The 18,828-nt window shown below is 45.0% G+C and overlaps 1 protein-coding gene across 1 annotated transcript; it reads left to right on the top strand.

Moving 5' to 3' along the window:
• The first annotated feature begins 2,285 nt into the window (after nt 1-2,285).
• Nucleotides 2,286-14,261, top strand: dcxr (dicarbonyl/L-xylulose reductase). Its single transcript, XM_079261258.1, has 8 exons — nt 2,286-2,539; nt 4,987-5,084; nt 7,106-7,260; nt 10,363-10,405; nt 11,435-11,534; nt 11,616-11,680; nt 13,028-13,145; nt 14,026-14,261. Exons 1-8 carry the CDS (start codon nt 2,488-2,490, stop codon nt 14,127-14,129), a joined length of 735 nt encoding a protein of 244 aa, XP_079117384.1. The 5' UTR covers nt 2,286-2,487; the 3' UTR covers nt 14,130-14,261.
• The last annotated feature ends 4,567 nt before the right edge of the window (nt 14,262-18,828 follow it).

Genomic DNA, 18,828 nt, shown 5'->3' with positions numbered 1-18,828 from the left:
TCGAATTGGGACAAAAGCATATCGTCACAGCCCTAGTAGATATCAGATATCTGTATCGGAACTCCCAACAAGTGGATCGGTGCGTCCCTAAAATAAATGTTTCTGAGGTAATAGTGATTTTTTAGCCTGAGAGTTGGACAGAAATAAAGGAAATTCAGCATCATAGTAATGAAAATATGCCTAATTTAGTCTGAAAAGGAAAAGACGCACCGTTACACAGACAACACCTGCTGCTTTGTTTCTGATGAAGATGATCCAACACGGCTGACCGCTGTGACCTCCGACCTCTCACTGAAGGCGTCTCCAGCAGCAGATGTCCAGATCTTTCCACAATGTTTCTGCTGGAATGCAGTCAGGAGGTGAGAGCAGGTTGTAGATATGGAAACACTGATTTCACCAACAGAAGATGAAGAGGAGCACCGGTTCATGGACCACCTTCAGGTCCAGGACCACCTTCAGGTCCAGGTCCACCTTCAGGTCCAGGTCCACCTTCAGGTCCAGGACCACCTTCAGGTCCAGGTCGACCTTCAGGTCAGAAACAAAACACTGACTGTGTTTTAGTTCACGTCGGTGTCTATGGAACAATCAGAGTGACAAGAAGTTATCGGGACTTTCGTGATGACTTAAGCTTTGTAAAATAATGACCTAAATAAGGAAATCCTGCATCAGGACCAGGAAGGATAAACATCTTCTCAGACCAGTTGGGGGTGGAAAAGACGGGAAAGAGGGTCAACAAGCAGCACAACTTTATTCCAGTTCTGCTTCCTGAAACTGGACCGGGATCTGGTTCTGCTTCCTGAAACCAGATCGGGATCTGGTTCTGCTTCCTGAAACCAGACCGGGATCTGGTTCTGCTTCCTGAAACCAGACCAGGATCTGGTTCTGCTTCCTAAAAACCAGACAAGAATCTGGTTCTGCTTCTTGAAACCGGACCGGGATCTGGTTCTGCTTCCTGAAACCAGACCGGGATCTGGTTCTGCTTCCTGAAACCAGAACAGGATCCGGTTCTGCTTCCTGAAACCAGACAGGAATCTGGTTCTGTTTCCTGAAACCAGACAGGAATCTGGTTCTGTTTCCTGAAACCAGACTGGGATCTGGTTCTGCTTCCTGAAACCAGACTGGGATCTGGTTCTGCTTCCTGAAACCAGACTGGGATCTGGTTCTGCTTCCTGAAACCAGACCGGGATCTGGTTCTGCTTCCTGAAACCAGACCAGGATCCGGTTCTGCTTCCTGAAACCAGACAGGAATCTGGTTCTGTTTCCTGAAACCAGACTGGGATCTGGTTCTGCTTCCTGAAACCAGACTGGGATCTGGTTCTGCTTCCTGAAACCAGACCAGGATCCGGTTCTGCTTCCTGAAACCAGACAGGAATCTGGTTCTGTTTCCTGAAACCAGACCGGGATCTGGTTCTGCTTCCTGAAACCAGACCAGGATCTGGTTCTGCTTCCTAAAAACCAGACAAGAATCTGGTTCTGCTTCCTGAAACCAGACCGGGATCTGGTTCTGCTTCCTGAAACCAGACCAGGTTCCGGTTCTGCTTCCTGAAACCAGACTGGGATCTGGTTCTGCTTCCTGAAACCAGACAGGAATCTGGTTCTGTTTCCTGAAACCAGACAGGAATCTGGTTCTGTTTCCTGAAACCAGACTGGGATCTGGTTCTGCTTCCTAAAAACCAGACAAGAATCTGGTTCTGCTTCTTGAAACCAGACAGGAATCTGGTTCCGTTTCCTGAAACCATACTGGGATCTGGGTCCACAGAGAGGGTGTGATACCTGAAGGTTCTGCTCCCTTTGTACTGTAGAACCTTTAGGAACCAGCAGTAAACCTACAGTCTCTGGGATGTTTAAGATCCAGTGGAGCTTCCATAACAACAGCTATTCCATTATCATTTTCATCCTGTCTCTTCTCTGAGATCTCTACAGCCAGTAAAAGTCAGTCTGACGTTGACTCCTGTGAGCTCCAGGTGTGTGTGGCATCATAATGATACAGGAACAGTGTTAGTGATAGTTCCCATCAGAACCCTCGCTGCACCATCAGCACTTTCCAGAACATTCCTGGGACAGATGGTACGGAGTTACAGTCATCCAGTCTTCAGGTTACAAGTTTTCCAACACCCCCCTCTGAGCCAGGACCCTCCTCTGTCTGGGAATATCACAAAATATAACATTATTTATAGAAAGTGTTTGGAAATAAATAGATATAAATGACACTTCAGACGTTCCATATTTCTGTCACATGTTCAGCCTGAAAACTTTTTGCTCGTGTTTCCGGTGGGAGGGACTTTGTGCGCGAGGCAAATGGTGAAAAGAGGGATTTAGTGTGTACGGATTACGACATAGGGGGTCGGAGTCCTCTACAGACCGCTCAGCTACCTCCACCTGGGCAGCAGCTTTCACCTGTCGGAGCACCGTCTCGTCAGTCACGTGACTCCGGTGTGGCGGGATCCTCCACCTGTCTCCGCCTCTCCGCAGCTGCTGCAGACCGACATGGAGATCTCATTTGCAGGCAAACGGGCCCTGGTCACCGGAGCAGGGAAAGGTACCGAAAACTGGCACGTCACGTGACTTTTCCACGACTTCTTATAGTGCACGCGATTAGATGGGGCCACAGCCACCTTTTTATGGCCCCTATAAAGCAATTTATGCTTTTTCCTGCCTAAATTTATTAAAAATGTCTCCAAACTACAGAATATAAATATGATTTTCAGGATTTTGACTCTTTAATGTCAGTTTTTGTCATGTTTTATGTAGTTTTAGTGGCCATTAAAATGAGATTTCTATATCTGAGAACCATTACACAACAGAGCCATTCATTGTTTGAGTTTAGAGTTTCATTTTCAGATATAAGTAAAGATGAAGATTTGACTTTTCACCTATAAAATCAGCCATTTCTCCCAGTGTATTAAAATAATCCTAAAAGCTCCACTAGATCCCTGAACAACATGGGAAAATCAAATCGAAAAATGGAAAACCAGGATTTCTTTGTTTCACAATTTTAAAATCGATTTATTTATTTTTTTTGTTAAAAAAAAAAAAAAAATCGATTTTTTTTTCATTCAATTACTTAAAATTAATCCACTATAATAGTTGTGTCATTTTTATTGGTTTTATTGATAATTTTAGTTGTCTTCTTGGGTATTATAGCTGCAGAATGATGGTCTGGCTACTGTGTTGTTTTTTCTAACTGAAATCAAATTACTAGCAAAAAATAAGTTTTATAATTTTTTTTGTTTTTAATCCTCAAAATTCAGCAAAATCGAAGAATTTTGAGAATCGCAATTTAAATCGAATCAGCACTCAAAAAATGGGAATGGAATTGAATCGGGACAAAAGCATATCATCACAGCCCTACTGAATATCATCTCTTCTATCATCTTCAGTGTCTTAGTAACAGCAGTGTGTAACTGTGATGGTCATGTGACCCTCCAGCTGGTCTACAGAGGTTTTCCAACATTTCTGTCCGTCATCAGGTTTACAATCCAGACACAACATGTAGTGTTTATTCAGACACTCTACATGGTAAATGATCCATTATTTTTTACATCTTCATCACTACCATGTTGCTAAGAGACCTCTATTTTCACCTGGACATGATGATGAAGACGGGCTGCACGGTGGCACAGTGGTTAGCACTGTGGCCTCACAGCAAGAAGGTCGCTGGTTCGATCCTTGGCTGGTTTGGTCAGTGGCCTTTCTGTGTGGAGTTTGCATGTTCTCCCCGTGTATGCGTGGGTTCTCTCTGGGTACTCCAGCTTCCTCCCACCATCCAAAGACATGCATGATAGGTTAATTGGTCACTCTGAATTGCCCCTAGGAATGAGTGTGGTTGTTCGTCTCTCTGTGTGGCCCTGCGATGGACTGGCGAGCTGTCCAGGGTGTACCCTGCCTGTCGCCCAAAGCCAGCTGGGATAGGCTCCAGCTTCCCCGCGACCCTGAATTGGAATAAGCGGTTCGGAAAATGAATGAATGATGATGAAGACACTTCCTGTCAGACTTTCCACCAATCAGAGAGCTTAAACTGACCGTAACGTCCAATCAGCAAGTGATCAGAAAGTTATGAAGGCCTGATCTGTGAAAGGTTTGAATGAAATAAAATGTGCAAAGTCACTCCACATGCAAAAAAACCTGCAAACAGCACACTGAGTGTTGTGTCTTTTAAAGATGCAAAATGGCGCATCTGCATCCAGTTAGTACGTCACAATGAATCTGCGAAATCAGGCGTTCTCGCACCATTCTGCGTGTGTTGGGTGGAGAGCTATGAAACCTGAGAGCAGTCTTGGGATGCATCTCCACAATCACCCTTAGTAAATGACCTGCAAACCGAGGTTCAGCCCAACGCTCTGAAAAGCAGGAACGTATGGGAACTGTTGTGTGTGTGTGAGGTGTTGTTCCGACCTCTTGGCTCCACTATAATCCGATGGATCTGTGGGAAGAAATCCATAAATCTGAAACCTGACAGGACCCAAAGGACCAGCTGGTAATGCCCCCCTGGTTGCAGACAATGTGTGTGTTTTCTGTTGTCATGGATGATAGATTTCATGCAAGTTCATGGTTTTGTGGATCATGTCAGGATTTATGTTCTTGTGGCTGGAGATAATCATTCTGCTGTGTGTTTGGACTGGGAGCTTCTTGACGGAATGGAGGTATGTGGAAATGGACTAGATGTGTGTTTTGTGTATTTACACAACACTCCTCTAGATTTATTTGACATTTTTAACACTTTATGCCACAATAACACTTATTCATACAGAGAGGAACATGCCAGAGGTGATGTGGCGTTCAGGGACAGTTAGAGTCTGGGAAGTCAGGAATCTTCCTCCTGAGCTCCAGCTGATGCGAGGAAGCTCCACATCTTCTCGTTTGTTCCGGGATTTGCTCTGAATGTTCAGATAGCCAGAACTGAAACATGCTAAGGTTGTGGATCTGGTCGAACTTAGCGCTGAGGAGAGTGTACGTGATCTGTTTCCATGTTTCTGGATGTTTCAGGAATCGGGCGGGCGACGGCGTTGGCTCTGGCTCGCTGCGGGGCGAAGGTCACCGCAGTCACACGGACTCAAGCGGACCTGAACAGTCTGGTGCAGGAGGTACACTCGGCTTTCCTCTGACTACACGGCTCACATCTGGAATATAAACTCCAGCTGATGTTCTCTCTTCTTTTGTTTATTTATTTTAATTTTTATTTATTTTCCATTGCGAGTGAGTCAGGCACCAGGTCACCTGGGCTAGAATAGACATTTAAGACAAACAACAACAAATTATGTTTGAATCATCTTCCTGAGTTAACAAAGTCAAAAGTCGTGTCCTTTTATTCACAAAGAACAGAGTAAGCTTCATGTTAATCACCAAAAAGACATGTTAAGCCTGTTGCCGTGGGGATTTAGCTGGACACAGAGAAAGTATAAATACACTGTCTTCAAGATGACAAGTTAGACTGATTATTTGACCAGCAGCATTTCCACCCATCTCTAATAATAATGATGATAATAATAATAATAATAATGATAATAATAATGTTTAAGGCTTGGGGCTCAGGTAATTAGTTTAGGTGGATGCCACATTACTCATGTCGCACCAGAAAGCACCACCCCCACCCTTGAGCCAGCATCCCAACCATGGACCGTATAAGAAAGATGGACGGAGCCTCCGGCGGTTAAAAGTGAAGCCTATGCGGAAATACATAAACTGCAGTTCCTCCTTCATCCACTAGGGGCTGCAAAACAGAGCAAATCCCCATAGACTCCCATGTTAAAAAGACCAACTTCACAGCAGAAATAAACATGTTTACGGGATAAATAAACATGTTTACATCAGAAATAAACATGTTTACAGCAGGAATAAGCATGTTTACATCAGAAATAAACATGTTTACAGCAGAAATAAACATGTTTACAGCAGAAATAAACATGTTTACAGCAGGTATAAACATGTTTACAGCAGAAATAAACATATTTACGGGATAAATAAACATGTTTACAGCAGGTATAAACATGTTTACAGCAGAAATAAATATGTTTACAGCAGAAATAAACATGTTTACGGGATAAATAAACATGTTTACAGCAGAAATAAACAAGTTTACATCAGAAATAAACATGTTTACAGCAGGAATAAACATGTTTACATCAGAAATAAACATGTTTACAGCAGAAATAAATATGTTTACAGCAGAAATAAACATGTTTACATCAGAAATAAACATGTTTACAGCAGGAATAAACATGTTTACAGCAGAAATAAACATGTTTACAGCAGAAATAAATATGTTTACAGCAGAAATAAACATGTTTACATCCTGGTACAAAAATCCATTTTAGGTTTAACAGGTCAGGTTTACCTTCATGACAACTGTGGGGGGAGTGATTTTTTTTCTCACTCGCCCGTTTAAAAGTAATTTAATCTCGAAGTTCGACATATTTAGGGGCGTGTCCTTTTGATTGACAGGTACCTGATCTCCCGCTTCAAGTCAGAAGAACGTGGAACAACCGCGGTTTTTAGCCGGTTTACAACGTGACTTAGCTTTAGCCCGCTTACCTCCGTTAGCTGGTTAGCTCCTGTTATCTCCGGGTTAGCTCGGTTAGCTCTTAGCTACAGAAAGCTCGGAGTTTGCTAGACGTCAATCATCCACCATGACGCTCACAGCCCCCCTCTCAGCTCCACCTCTTTGTCCATATTTGTATTTTCCGGGCGAGACGACACGCATGCGCCTGCCAAGATGGTGATGGTAGGAACCGCCCACCAAGCTTCAATTCAGCTCTTCAGAAACCTACGGGTGACGTCACGGAGGCTCCGCCCATCTCTTTATATACAGTCTATGGTCCCAACCCTAAAATATGCCCTCATGCCATATCTGGCCTCTGTTGTGTACAGCACTGTGATGCATGTGTTGTGTTAGGTAGCTCTTAGCAGACGCTTTACCACAGCGCCAGCCCAGCCAGAGGACCCCACTAGATCCTGCCTGTTCTTCAGGGCTTATTGTTATTCTTTAATGTTGTTTTAACTGTTCGGACATTTAGAACCAGCTGAATGTTTCAGAACAAAACTTCTTGTGTCTTTTCTCCGTCTCCCGCCACATTGACGGCTTCTTCCTGTTGGGTTTCTCTCCCAGTGTGATTCCATCACTCCAGTGTGTGTGGACCTGGGCGACTGGGCCGCCGTTGAGGCCGCGCTGCAGGACCTCGGCCCCATCGACCTGCTGGTGAATAACGCTGCCTGCGCCAGCTTGCAGCCATTTCTTGAGGTCACCCCAGACCAGTTTGACCAGTAAGACAAATATGACACTCTGGTCCGAGCATAAGCTTCTCCACCAAACACATCAGGAAGGAATTCAGAGTCAGAACATTTTCAATAACTTAAATCCCAGTTCCTGAAAAAGTCAGGAAATAAAATGTAAATAAATCCAGAATCTGCTTCAACCTGCATGTGTGGTTTACAGGATGAACTGTGTTCACACTGGTTTCTGGAATCTTCCTGAGTCCATGCACTGGTTTCCAGTGGAGAAGCATGTCTGCTTTAACTGTGGAAGATCACCAGCATCCAGACTTCTCCCGTCATACAGAGATTCCTTCTGATTCTCTAGTTCTTCCAGATTTCTAGATGAATTTTGTAGAAGATGGTGAATCTTTAAAGTTCGAGGAACATTTTTTAGAAAGTTTTTCTTCATTTATAGATCTGAGAGACTCTGCCTCTCTGAAATGTTCCTTTTATACCCAGTCATGTTACTGACCTGTTCCCAGTTAAACCAGTTAATTCCAGTTGTTCCTTCTCCAGACTTCTGTTGCTCCTGTTCCAGATGTTTCCAGACGTGTTGCTGCATCAGATTCATATTTTCCATCAGATGATAAAATGTCCCAGTTTCATCATCTGACATGATGTTTATCTTCTACTGGGAATAAAATCTGACATGATGTTTATCTTCTACTGGGAATAAAATCTGACATGATGTTTATCTTCTACTGGGAATAAAATCTGACATGATGTTTATCTTCTACTGGGAATAAAACTGGACCTGATGGGATTCTGGTTTATTTACATGCTTCACAGAGACCTGACTGCAGGAACTGGGGTTGTTTTTCTCTGACATTGTGGCAAATAAAAAGTTAATGATTCACATTGAGTTAAAGTTAAATAACTGACTGAAAATCGGTTTTTAACCATCGTGTTGAAGGTTCAGATGTTTGTCTGCAGCTGTCAGCAGATCACCCGTGTTCCTCATCATCCTCATCCTCAGCTGTTATTTCCAACACGTCTACCTTCACACAACCTGCTCCTCTTATGACTGAAGTGTTTGGAGCAAAATAAACCACATATCTCTCCAGTCTGAGAGGCGTGTTGCAGGAAAACTGAACTGTTCCACAGATTTGGAGCAGAAACAGAAAAGGCTGGATCACCTCTGAGTTTACATGTTGATCCTGGAACATGTGAGAGAAACTGCTTGGTTAACCTCAGAGCTCTAACAGAGTCTGGTCGTTCAGATTATCTTTAAGATAGGATGCAAATGATTCATTTAACCTTTAAAATGCAGCATTAAAATAAATCAGTAAAACACAGAAGAGACGCTGGATTCTCCTTGTTGGTAATTAAACTTCAGAGGGTCAAATTTACTTTCTTTGACATAAACCAACGTATTATTAACGCTTAAAACTTCAGCAGATCCACCAGACCGGAGTCTCTCCTCATCAGCGTCTCAGTGTGTAACTCTGTTGGGGTGATGCTGAAAAATAATGATCCTCTATGGCTGGAATAAAGCTGAGAAGACGCTTGTGATGCAGCTGAGGTGGAGGTGCTTTAGTGAGGATAGCAGGTAGATAGTAGCAGGAAGACGTGTGGAAACATGGAAATACATTCTGTTGTTTTTATTTTAATGCCCCTCTAAGCCAAGACTTGAGGAATGATGTGCAGATGAGAAAACGTTTGTGTTGATCTGTGTATTATTTAATACTGTTAGGAATAATTCAGAATAAACAGAATAAAACTTCTGTTTTCTTCTTCTGGTTGCTCTTTATGCTGCTTTATCTATTCATACATTCATATTGCATCATTTTAGCCTCAGAATCTGACAACTCAGGCTGAAAACATCACGTCTCCATGGAAACATCACGTCTGCAGGAAACATCACGTCTCCATGGAAACATCACATCTGCATGGAAACATCACGTCTCCATGGAAACATCACGTCTGCAGGAAACATCACGTCTCCATGGAAACATCACGTCTCCATGGAAACATCACGTCTGCTTGGAAACATCACGTCTCCATGGAAACATCACGTCTGCAGGAAACATCACGTCTCCATGGAAACATCACGTCTCCATGGAAACATCACGTCTCCATGGAAACATCACGTCTGCTTGGAAACATCACGTCTGCATGGAAACATCACGTCTGCATGAAAACCACATCTGCATGGAAACATCACGTCTCCATGGAAACATCACGTCTGCAGGAAACATCACGTCTCCATGGAAACATCACGTCTGCAGGAAACATCACATCTGCATGGCAACATCACGTCTCCATGGAAACATCAAGTATGCATGGAAACATCACGTCTGCAGGAAACATCACGTCTCCATGGAAACATCACGTCTGCAGGAAACATCACGTCTGCATGGAAACATCACGTCTGCAGGAAACATCACATCTGCATGGCAACATCACGTCTCCATGGAAACATCACGTCTGCATGGAAACATCACGTCTGCATGGAAACGTCACGTCTACATGGAAACATCACGTCTCCATGGAAACATCACGTCTGCATGGAAACGTCACGTCTACATGGAAACATCACGTCTCCATGGAAACATCACATCTGCATGGCAACATCACGTCTCCATGGAAACATCACGTCTGCATGGAAACATCACGTCTGCATGGAAACATCACGTCTCCATGGAAACATCACGTCTCCATGGAAACATCACGTCTGCATGGAAACATCACGTCTGCATGGAAACATCACGTCTCCATGGAAACATCACGTCTGCATGGAAACGTCACGTCTGCATGGAAACGTCACGTCTGCATGCTGACTGGGAATACAAGGATTCAGCTTCTACATTAAGTTTTATTTAACAAACAACAAAGAAACAAAAACAAACCCTAAAACAGGTGGACTGAACGTAGTAATTATAGTTTGTAGCTTTAAGCGTTAAACATCTCTTCTTCATCAGGGATGTCATGCAGCTGCCTCTCATGGATGTTCCCTGGTTGTTGGTATTTCATGACTTTGTTGTAAATACTGTTGCTGTGTGTGTGTGTGTGTGTGTGTGTGTGTGTGTGTGTTCCTTATGTTCACATTCCTCAGTACAGACGTCCAGAAGCAGGACTAATCTGACACCCTGCTTTGTTCATGTCTTCCAGATCGTTCAACGTCAATGTGAAAGCCGTGCTGCACGTCTCCCAGGTAAACCAGTCTGAACTGGACCACCAGTCTGAGTCCGTCAACACAGATTTCTGCTGTTTCTGCCTGGAAGTGAATCAGTCTGCAATGTTCTGGACTGGTGTCAGTGGTGTTCTCCTCAACCTGAACATCAGACCCATTCCCACTGATCTTCAGTCAGGATCAAAATCTTCCTCATCTCGTTCTTGACATCATCTTCCTCTCTGTCTTCATCATCTTCCTCCTTGTTTTGTGTTTCGTCTCGTTCTTTATCATCCTCATCTTTTTCAGCTCCTTTTTTGTTGTCTTTGTAGTTTTTTTTCTCATCCTTTTTGTCGTCTTCATCAGTTATCCTCCTCCTCCTCCTCCTCCATGACCAGTCATGGACCACCTTCATTATGAGACGTTAAGAAGCTGGGATTGAAGACTCGTCCCAGAATGACAGATGTCATTAAAATGAATAAAGTTTCAGACTTTATTGACTTTGTGTGGAAAACTGACCGTGTCCTCACCAGTTACGTACTCCCAGTGGACGCCCTGAAACATGCGAGGACCTGAACCAGATCTCAGATCTGGTCCAGACTCTGTGTTGGAGGCTGTTGGGTACCATACAGGCTGTTATTGATCAGCGGAGATCCTGCCGGATTTTTTATTAATCCGGAAGCAGCCATGGATGGATAAAAGTTGCTTCTCTGATCAGTTTGGAGATAAAGAAGTCGACCAGCTGCCTTGTGGGCTCTCCTCCGGTTCATACTGACCCGGTTCTGTGTTTATTCAGGATGAAATCCGTTCTCCAAGCAGTTCCTCTGAAAGGGAGCAGGAACGGCAGGAGAATGGTATGAAAAGGTCACATGGTGTTCCTCACGGTTCTGTCCTGGAGACGACTTATCTTCTGTCCAACCAGATGATCTGTTCACAATCTACCTTCATTTTTTGTGCATTCTGTAAAGTCAGTTTTAAAGATTTCGTTTACAGGATGTTACGAGAGGAGAGTGTGTGGAGAAGGATTATTTTTTAGTTGATACAAATAAGTGTGTGTGTGTGTGTGTGCAGATTGTGGCTCGTGGTATGAAAGCCAGAGGATCAGAGGGCTCCATCGTCAACGTGTCCAGCCAGGCCTCCCAGTGTGCCCTCAGAGACCACGCCGTCTACTGTGAGTACCACAGGGACCCCCGGCATTCACCCCAACATGCTCCACACTGGGAGGAAACTCCGTTTCTGTGTTTCTGTTCAGGTGCGACTAAAGGAGCCCTGGACATGCTGACCAAAGTGATGGCTCTGGAGCTGGGACCCCACCAGGTAAAAGTCTGGACCAGTCTCCAACTGGAATCTTTCTATTTTCCACCAGTAAACTAAACATAAAACCCACATTTCAACAAACCAAAGTCAGACTTCACAGTAAAACACTGCTGGCTCGTCATATGTGATAAAGAACTGGCTTTTTACTGGACTCTAATCACATCAGAAGTTTCCACCAGTCATTCACTGTCCTGCTGTATTCATACCTGGAATACTCTATATTCTGGTGTTCTCAGACACACTCCTCTCTGTACAAGTAAACTTACAAGTTAAAACCATTATCTGGGCTGTTTTCTGATCCTTTATCTATTTTTATATTCTATATTTATTATTATCTGTATTTTATTCAACGCCTAGTCTGTTTTCCTGTGCTTCTCTTTGCTGCTGATGCAGCGTAAATTTACCCGCTGTGGGACAAATAAAGGAATCTTGAATGTGCCGTCACGCAGCAGGATGAACTTCCCTGCAACAGGTTGGAATGGACAAACCAGAGGGGGCAGAGCGGGAACTACTTGTCCCGCTGGAGACCAGCAGACGGTCCCGAGTGGTCCATGATGATGTAAACCTGCAGGTCGTGGTTGATTCTTCTCAACGCTGAACATTTTACTCCATTTCAGGAGGACATCTGCTCTGCTTCACTTCAGCTCATTCAGAGGAAAAACTGGATATGTGGCTCAGATCAGCAGCACGTTGGAGGTCCTGAGAGCAGGATGAGTTTACAGGGATGTTTAACCTGCTCTTTGTCTGCCTGAACCCTGTTGCCATGGAAACAGGCTGAGCTGTTGGTCATGAAGGTACTTTAAGCTGCAGGAACATGAACAGAGAACTGGAGCAGGTAGAAACTCTGATCTTAAACCAGGAACCAGGACATGACGAGGTTTAAGCCTCGACCTGGACCTGTGGGGGTGCGAGGCTTTTAGACTGGAAGCAGGACAAGGAAACCACGTTCTGACCTGCTAATAAAACCAACACCAGCATTCTTTAGACTTTGTTCCTGTTGCAACACAGAAGAAAGAGGGGGAAATGAGCCAATCAGCAGCAAGTAACTCACCTGAGTTCGGAGGTTTGGCTTCCTTTTTGGAGGTTTTATAGAAAACCAGCTGGTGATTGATCAGTGTTTACAAACTGCAAAGCACAACATTCTCCTCGTCTCTAACTCACACACACGTACTCTGGGTGAGCTGGGATCAGGCCGCAGAACTGCTGACTGGTTCTGATTCCTGAGCTCCAGCTGCTGTAACTTGAAGATAAATCATGTTCTGATGAGGTCAAACAGAGAACCCAGTAGAACCTGACTCTCTGTGTGGACAGATGATGTTCTGACATGTCCACGTTGCTTGTAACCAGATCCGTGTGAACAGTGTGAACCCCACCGTGGTGATGACTGAGATGGGCCGACTGGGCTGGAGTGACCCGGAAAAAGCCAGGACCATGACGTCCCGCATCCCGCTGGGACGCTTCGCAGGTCAGACTCAGCATGCAGTGTGTGTGTGTGTGTGTGTGTTTATGTCGACATCAGCATGCAGCTGCTCTCTGATCTGTAAACGAGAGTCCAGCTCGGTTACAGCAGGTCTGTGGAGATGAACTGACAACCTGACAGGTCAGGAGAAGGTTAGGGAGGACAAAACGCTCAAGTCAGGAGATCAGTTTTATTATAAAAACTATGTCGTCGTTCTTGGCAGTTATCAAATCTTCTTGGATATGTCTTATTGATAGTGTATTAAATAGACCTACAATCACCAGGACATCAACAAGAGAGATTGTAGGTATAGGTGTGTACCCGTCAGGTAGAACACTGACCCTTGTCGTCTCTGTTCATTATTATATGTTATTCTTTGATCTGTAATTATATGTTAGAATTGGATATATGGACGCAGTCCAATGCAACCAGGTGATGTCATCATATGTCCATGTATTATGTGTATGTTAATGTTTAAGTCCATCGATCTGCATAGGAACCAGAGATGGAAATTAGCCATATGCTAATATTTACATAAAATATCTATTAGTTTGCCTGGTCCCTATTTTTATGTAAATAAATTGAAATTAAACGCTAATCCAGCTTCATCTTCACCCTGTTTCTTCTCTGAGATCTCCCCCAACAACGCTGGAATAGCCATCTTTTAAATCACCATGGCAAAAGATGCTGGAGATAATACACCTCAAACCAGAACTTTACCAAATATTTAAACCTGATGTCTCAGATTGTCTTTATTTTATGTGCTGAGACAAATGGGGGGTGTGGCCAGCAGGGAAAATGTCAGCGGTGTCAGGCTGGAGTCAGGATGAGGGAAACAGGAAGTGACGTTCAGGCTGACTGACAGCTGATCTGTGTGTGTCTGCAGAGGTAGAGGATGTTGTCAACACGATTCTATTCCTGCTGAGTGATAAGAGTAAAATGACCAACGGAGTCACGCTGCCGGTGGACGGAGGGTTCCTGGCCTGCTGACCTTCATGACTCCGGTCTCAGCATCTCCTCCTGCTCAGAGGGAAGAGAAGAACTTCCTGTCTCACCATCTGACTGCATCTTAAACACAAAGTCAACGTGATTGGCTGAATAAACTCAGTCACTGCCCTGATCACCTGGATCACCTGCTTCCTCTTTATTTTGTCAGTGAACAGATGAGTCAGGGACCTTGTACACACAGTTTCATTTAGATCACAGCAAAGCCAGACGTTCTGTCACAGCAGAAAGTTGGAAACTCCAGGATTTCACTGGTTAAGTTAACCTGTCAATAATTATATAAACTAATTATAACGACTGCAGGAGACACTGATGTTTTTCCACCATCTCTGATGGTGCAAAACTACTAAACCCAGCCAGAATAAATAAATAAATCACTCACTGCAACTTTATTAGAACTCAGACAATTTATAAATGATTCTCCTCACAGATCCACCCTTCATCCACTTCATCACCTCCATCTGTTTTACTTCCTGTTAACACAAATAACTATACAGCCAATCACATGGCAGCATTATGTCCCAATTGTCCAATTGTCCCAAATTGGTCCCCTTAGTACAGAGAGGCAAAGAGCTAAAGTGTAGCATCTTCTGATGGAAACTTCCAGCAGGATGATGCACCATGTCACAAAGCTCACATCATCTCCACCATGACGATGAGTTCACTGTCCTCCAACGGCTCCACAGTCACCAGATCTACATCCAACAGAGCAGCTTTGGGACGTGGTGGAACGGGAGATTCTCATCATGATGAGGTGGAACGGGAGATTCTCATGGTGATGAGGTGGAACGGGAGATTCTCATCATGATGAGGTGGAACGGGAGATTCTCATGGTGATGAGGTGGAACGGGAGATTCTCATCATGATGAGGTGGAACAGGAGATTCTCATCATGATGAGGTGGAACGGGAGATTCTCATCATGATGAGGTGGAACAGGAGATTCTCATCATGATGAGGTGGAACGGGAGATTCTCATCATGATGAGGTGGAACGGGAGATTCTCATAATGATGAGGTGGAACGGGAGATTCTCATAATGATGAGGTGGAACGGGAGATTCTCATCATGATGAGGTGGAACGGGAGATTCTCATGGTGATGAGGTGGAACGGGAGATTCTCATCATGATGAGGTGGAACGGGAGATTCTCCTAATGATGAGGTGGAACGGGAGATTCTCATGGTGATGAGGTGGAACGGGAGATTCTCATGGTGATGAGGTGGAACGGGAGATTCTCATAATGATGAGGTGGAACGGGAGATTCTCATGGTGATGAGGTGGAACGGGAGATTCTCATAATGATGAGGTGGAACGGGAGATTCCCATGGTGATGAGGTGGAACGGGAGATTCTCATAATGATGAGGTGGAACGGGAGATTCTCATGGTGATGAGGTGGAACGGGAGATTCTCATAATGATGAGGTGGAACGGGAGATTCTCATGGCGATGAGGTGGAACGGGAGATTCTCATGGTGATGAGGTGGAACGGGAGATTCTCATGGTGATGAGGTGGAACGGGAGATTCTCATGGTGATGAGGTGGAACAGGAGATTTCCATCGTGATGAGGTGGAATGGGAGATTCTCATCATGATGAGGGGGAACAGGAGATTCTCATCAGGATGAGGTGGGACGGGATATTCTCATCATGATGAGGTGGAACGGGAGATTCTCATCATGATGAGGTGGAACGGGAGATTCTCATGGTAATGAGGTGGAACGGAAGATTCTCATCATGAGGTGGAACGGGAGATTCTCATGGTAATGAGGTGGAACGGAAGATTCTCATCATGAGGTGGAACGGGAGATTCTCATCATGAGGAGGTGGAACAGGAGATTCTCATCATGATGAGGTGGAACGGGAGATTCTCATCATGATGTGGTGGAACGGGAGATTCTCATTGTGATGTGGTGGAACGGGAGATTCTCATGGTGATGCGGTGGAACGGGAGATTCTCATGGTAATGAGGTGGAACGGGAGATTCTCATGGTAATGAGGTGGAACGGGAGATTCTCATGGTAATGAGGTGGAACGGGAGATTCTCATGGTAATGAGGTGGAACGGGAGATTCTCATCATGATGAGGTAGAACGGGAGTTCTCATGGCGATGTGGTGGAATGGGAGATTCTCATCATGATGAGGTGGAACGGGAGATTCTCATGGTAATGAGGTGGAACGGGACATTCTCATCATGATGAGGTAGAACGGGAGATTCTCATGGCGATGTGGTGGAATGGGAGATTCTCATCATGATGAGGTGGAACGGGAGATTCTCATGGTAATGAGGTGGAACGGGACATTGTCATCATGATGAGGTGGAACGGGAGATTCTCATGGCGATTTGGTGGAACGGGAGATTCTCATCATGATGAGGTGGAACGGGAGATTCTCATGGTAATGAGGTGGAACGGGAGATTCTCATCATGATGAGGTAGAACGGGAGATTCTCATGGCGATGTGGTGGAATGGGAGATTCTCATCATGATGAGGTGGAACGGGAGATTCTCATCATGAGGAGGTGGAACGGGAGATTCTCATGGTGATGAGGTGGAACGGGAGAGTCTCATTATGATGTGGTAGAACAGGAGATTCTCATCAGGATGAGGTGGAACGGGAGATTCTCACGGTGATGCGGTGGAACGGGAGATTCTCATGGTGATGAGGTGGAACGGGAGATTCTCATGGTGATGAGGTGGAACGGGAGATTCTCATGGCGATTTGGTGGAACGGGAGATTCTCATGGTGATGAGGTGGAACGGGAGATTCTCATGGCGATTTGGTGGAACGGGAGATTCTCATGGCGATTTGGTGGAACGGGAGATTCTCATCATGATGAGGTGGAACGGGAGATTCTCATGGTAATGAGGTGGAACGGGACATTCTCATCATGATGAGGTAGAACGGGAGATTCTCATGGCGATGTGGTGGAACGGGAGATTCTCATCATGATGAGATGGAACGGGAGATTCTCATCATGAGGAGGTGGAACGGGAGATTCTCATCATGATGAGGTGGAACGGGAGATTCTCATCATGAGGAGGTGGAACGGGAGATTCTCATGGTGATGAGGTGGAACGGGAGAGTCTCATTATGATGTGGTAGAACAGGAGATTCTCATCAGGATGAGGTGGAACGGGAGATTCTCACGGTGATGCGGTGGAACGGGAGATTCTCATGATGAGGTGGAACAGGAGATTCTCATCAGGATGAGGTGGAACGGGAGATTCTCATTATGATGTGGTAGAACAGGAGATTCTCATCATGATGAGGTGGAACAGGAGATTCTCATCAGGATGAGGTGGAACGGGAGATTCTCATCAGGATGAGGTGGAACGGGAGATTCTCATGGTGATGAGGTGGAACGGGAGATTCTCATCATGATGAGGTGGAACAGGAGATTCTCATCATGATGAGGTGGAACGGGAGATTCTCATGGTGATGAGGTGGAACAGGAGATTCTCATCATGATGAGGTGGAACGGGAGATTCTCATCAGGATGAGGTGGAACAGGAGATTCTCATCAGGATGAGGCGGAACGGGAGATTCTCATGGTGATGAGGTGGAACAGGAGATTCTCATCAGGATGAGGTGGAACAGGAGATTCTCATCAGGATGAGGCGGAACGGGAGATTCTCATGGTGATGAGGTGGAACAGGAGATTCTCATCATGATGAGGTGGAACGGGAGATTCTCACGGTGATGCGGTGGAACGGGAGATTCTCATCATGATGAGGTGGAACAGGAGATTCTCATCAGGATGAGGTGGAACAGGAGATTCTCATCAGGATGAGGCGGAACGGGAGATTCTCATGGTGATGAGGTGGAACAGGAGATTCTCATCATGATGAGGTGGAACGGGAGATTCTCATCAGGATGAGGTGGAACAGGAGATTCTCATCAGGATGAGGCGGAACGGGAGATTCTCATGGTGATGAGGTGGAACAGGAGATTCTCATCATAATGAGGTGGAACGGGAGATTCTCATCAGGATGAGGTGGAACGGGAGATTCTCATCAGGATGAGGTGGAACAGGAGATTCTCATCATGATGAGGTGGAACAGGAGATTCTCATCATGATGAGGTGGAACAGGAGATTCTCATCAGGATGAGGTGGAACAGGAGATTCTCATCAGGATGAGGCGGAACGGGAGATTCTCATGGTGATGAGGTGGAACAGGAGATTCTCATCATGATGAGGTGGAACGGGAGATTCTCATCAGGATGAGGTGGAACAGGAGATTCTCATCAGGATGAGGCGGAACGGGAGATTCTCATGGTGACGTGCAGTAACTGTGTGATTCCTTTTTTATAAGTATGGCGCAAAATCTCTCAGAAATGTTTCAAACACCTTCTTGAATCTTTCACACCAAAAATTACAGCAGTTCTAGAGGGCAATGTGGGTCGAGCCCAGAACTAGAAGATGGACCTGATGCAGTGGACAGTGGGTAGATCCACTGGATCATAAAGAGTTTCAGATTTTCCCATCAGGGCTTTTCTCTCAGACTGCTGGTTCCTACTGGTTCTACTGCAGGACCTTCAGGTATCAGACCCTCTCTGTGGAACCAGATCCCAGTCTGGGTTCAGGAAGCAGACCTCTCTACCTTAAAGATGTAAACTCCACATTTAAGGACAGGTAAGTCTTCAGTTAGCAGGAATTCTTGGAATTACAAGGGTCTTTATGGGATG

Source organism: Telmatherina bonti, assembly GCF_933228915.1.
Source record: "Telmatherina bonti genome assembly, chromosome: 21".
Lineage (NCBI taxonomy): Eukaryota > Metazoa > Chordata > Actinopteri > Atheriniformes > Telmatherinidae > Telmatherina > Telmatherina bonti.
This window is presented reverse-complemented; position numbering and strand designations above follow the sequence as displayed.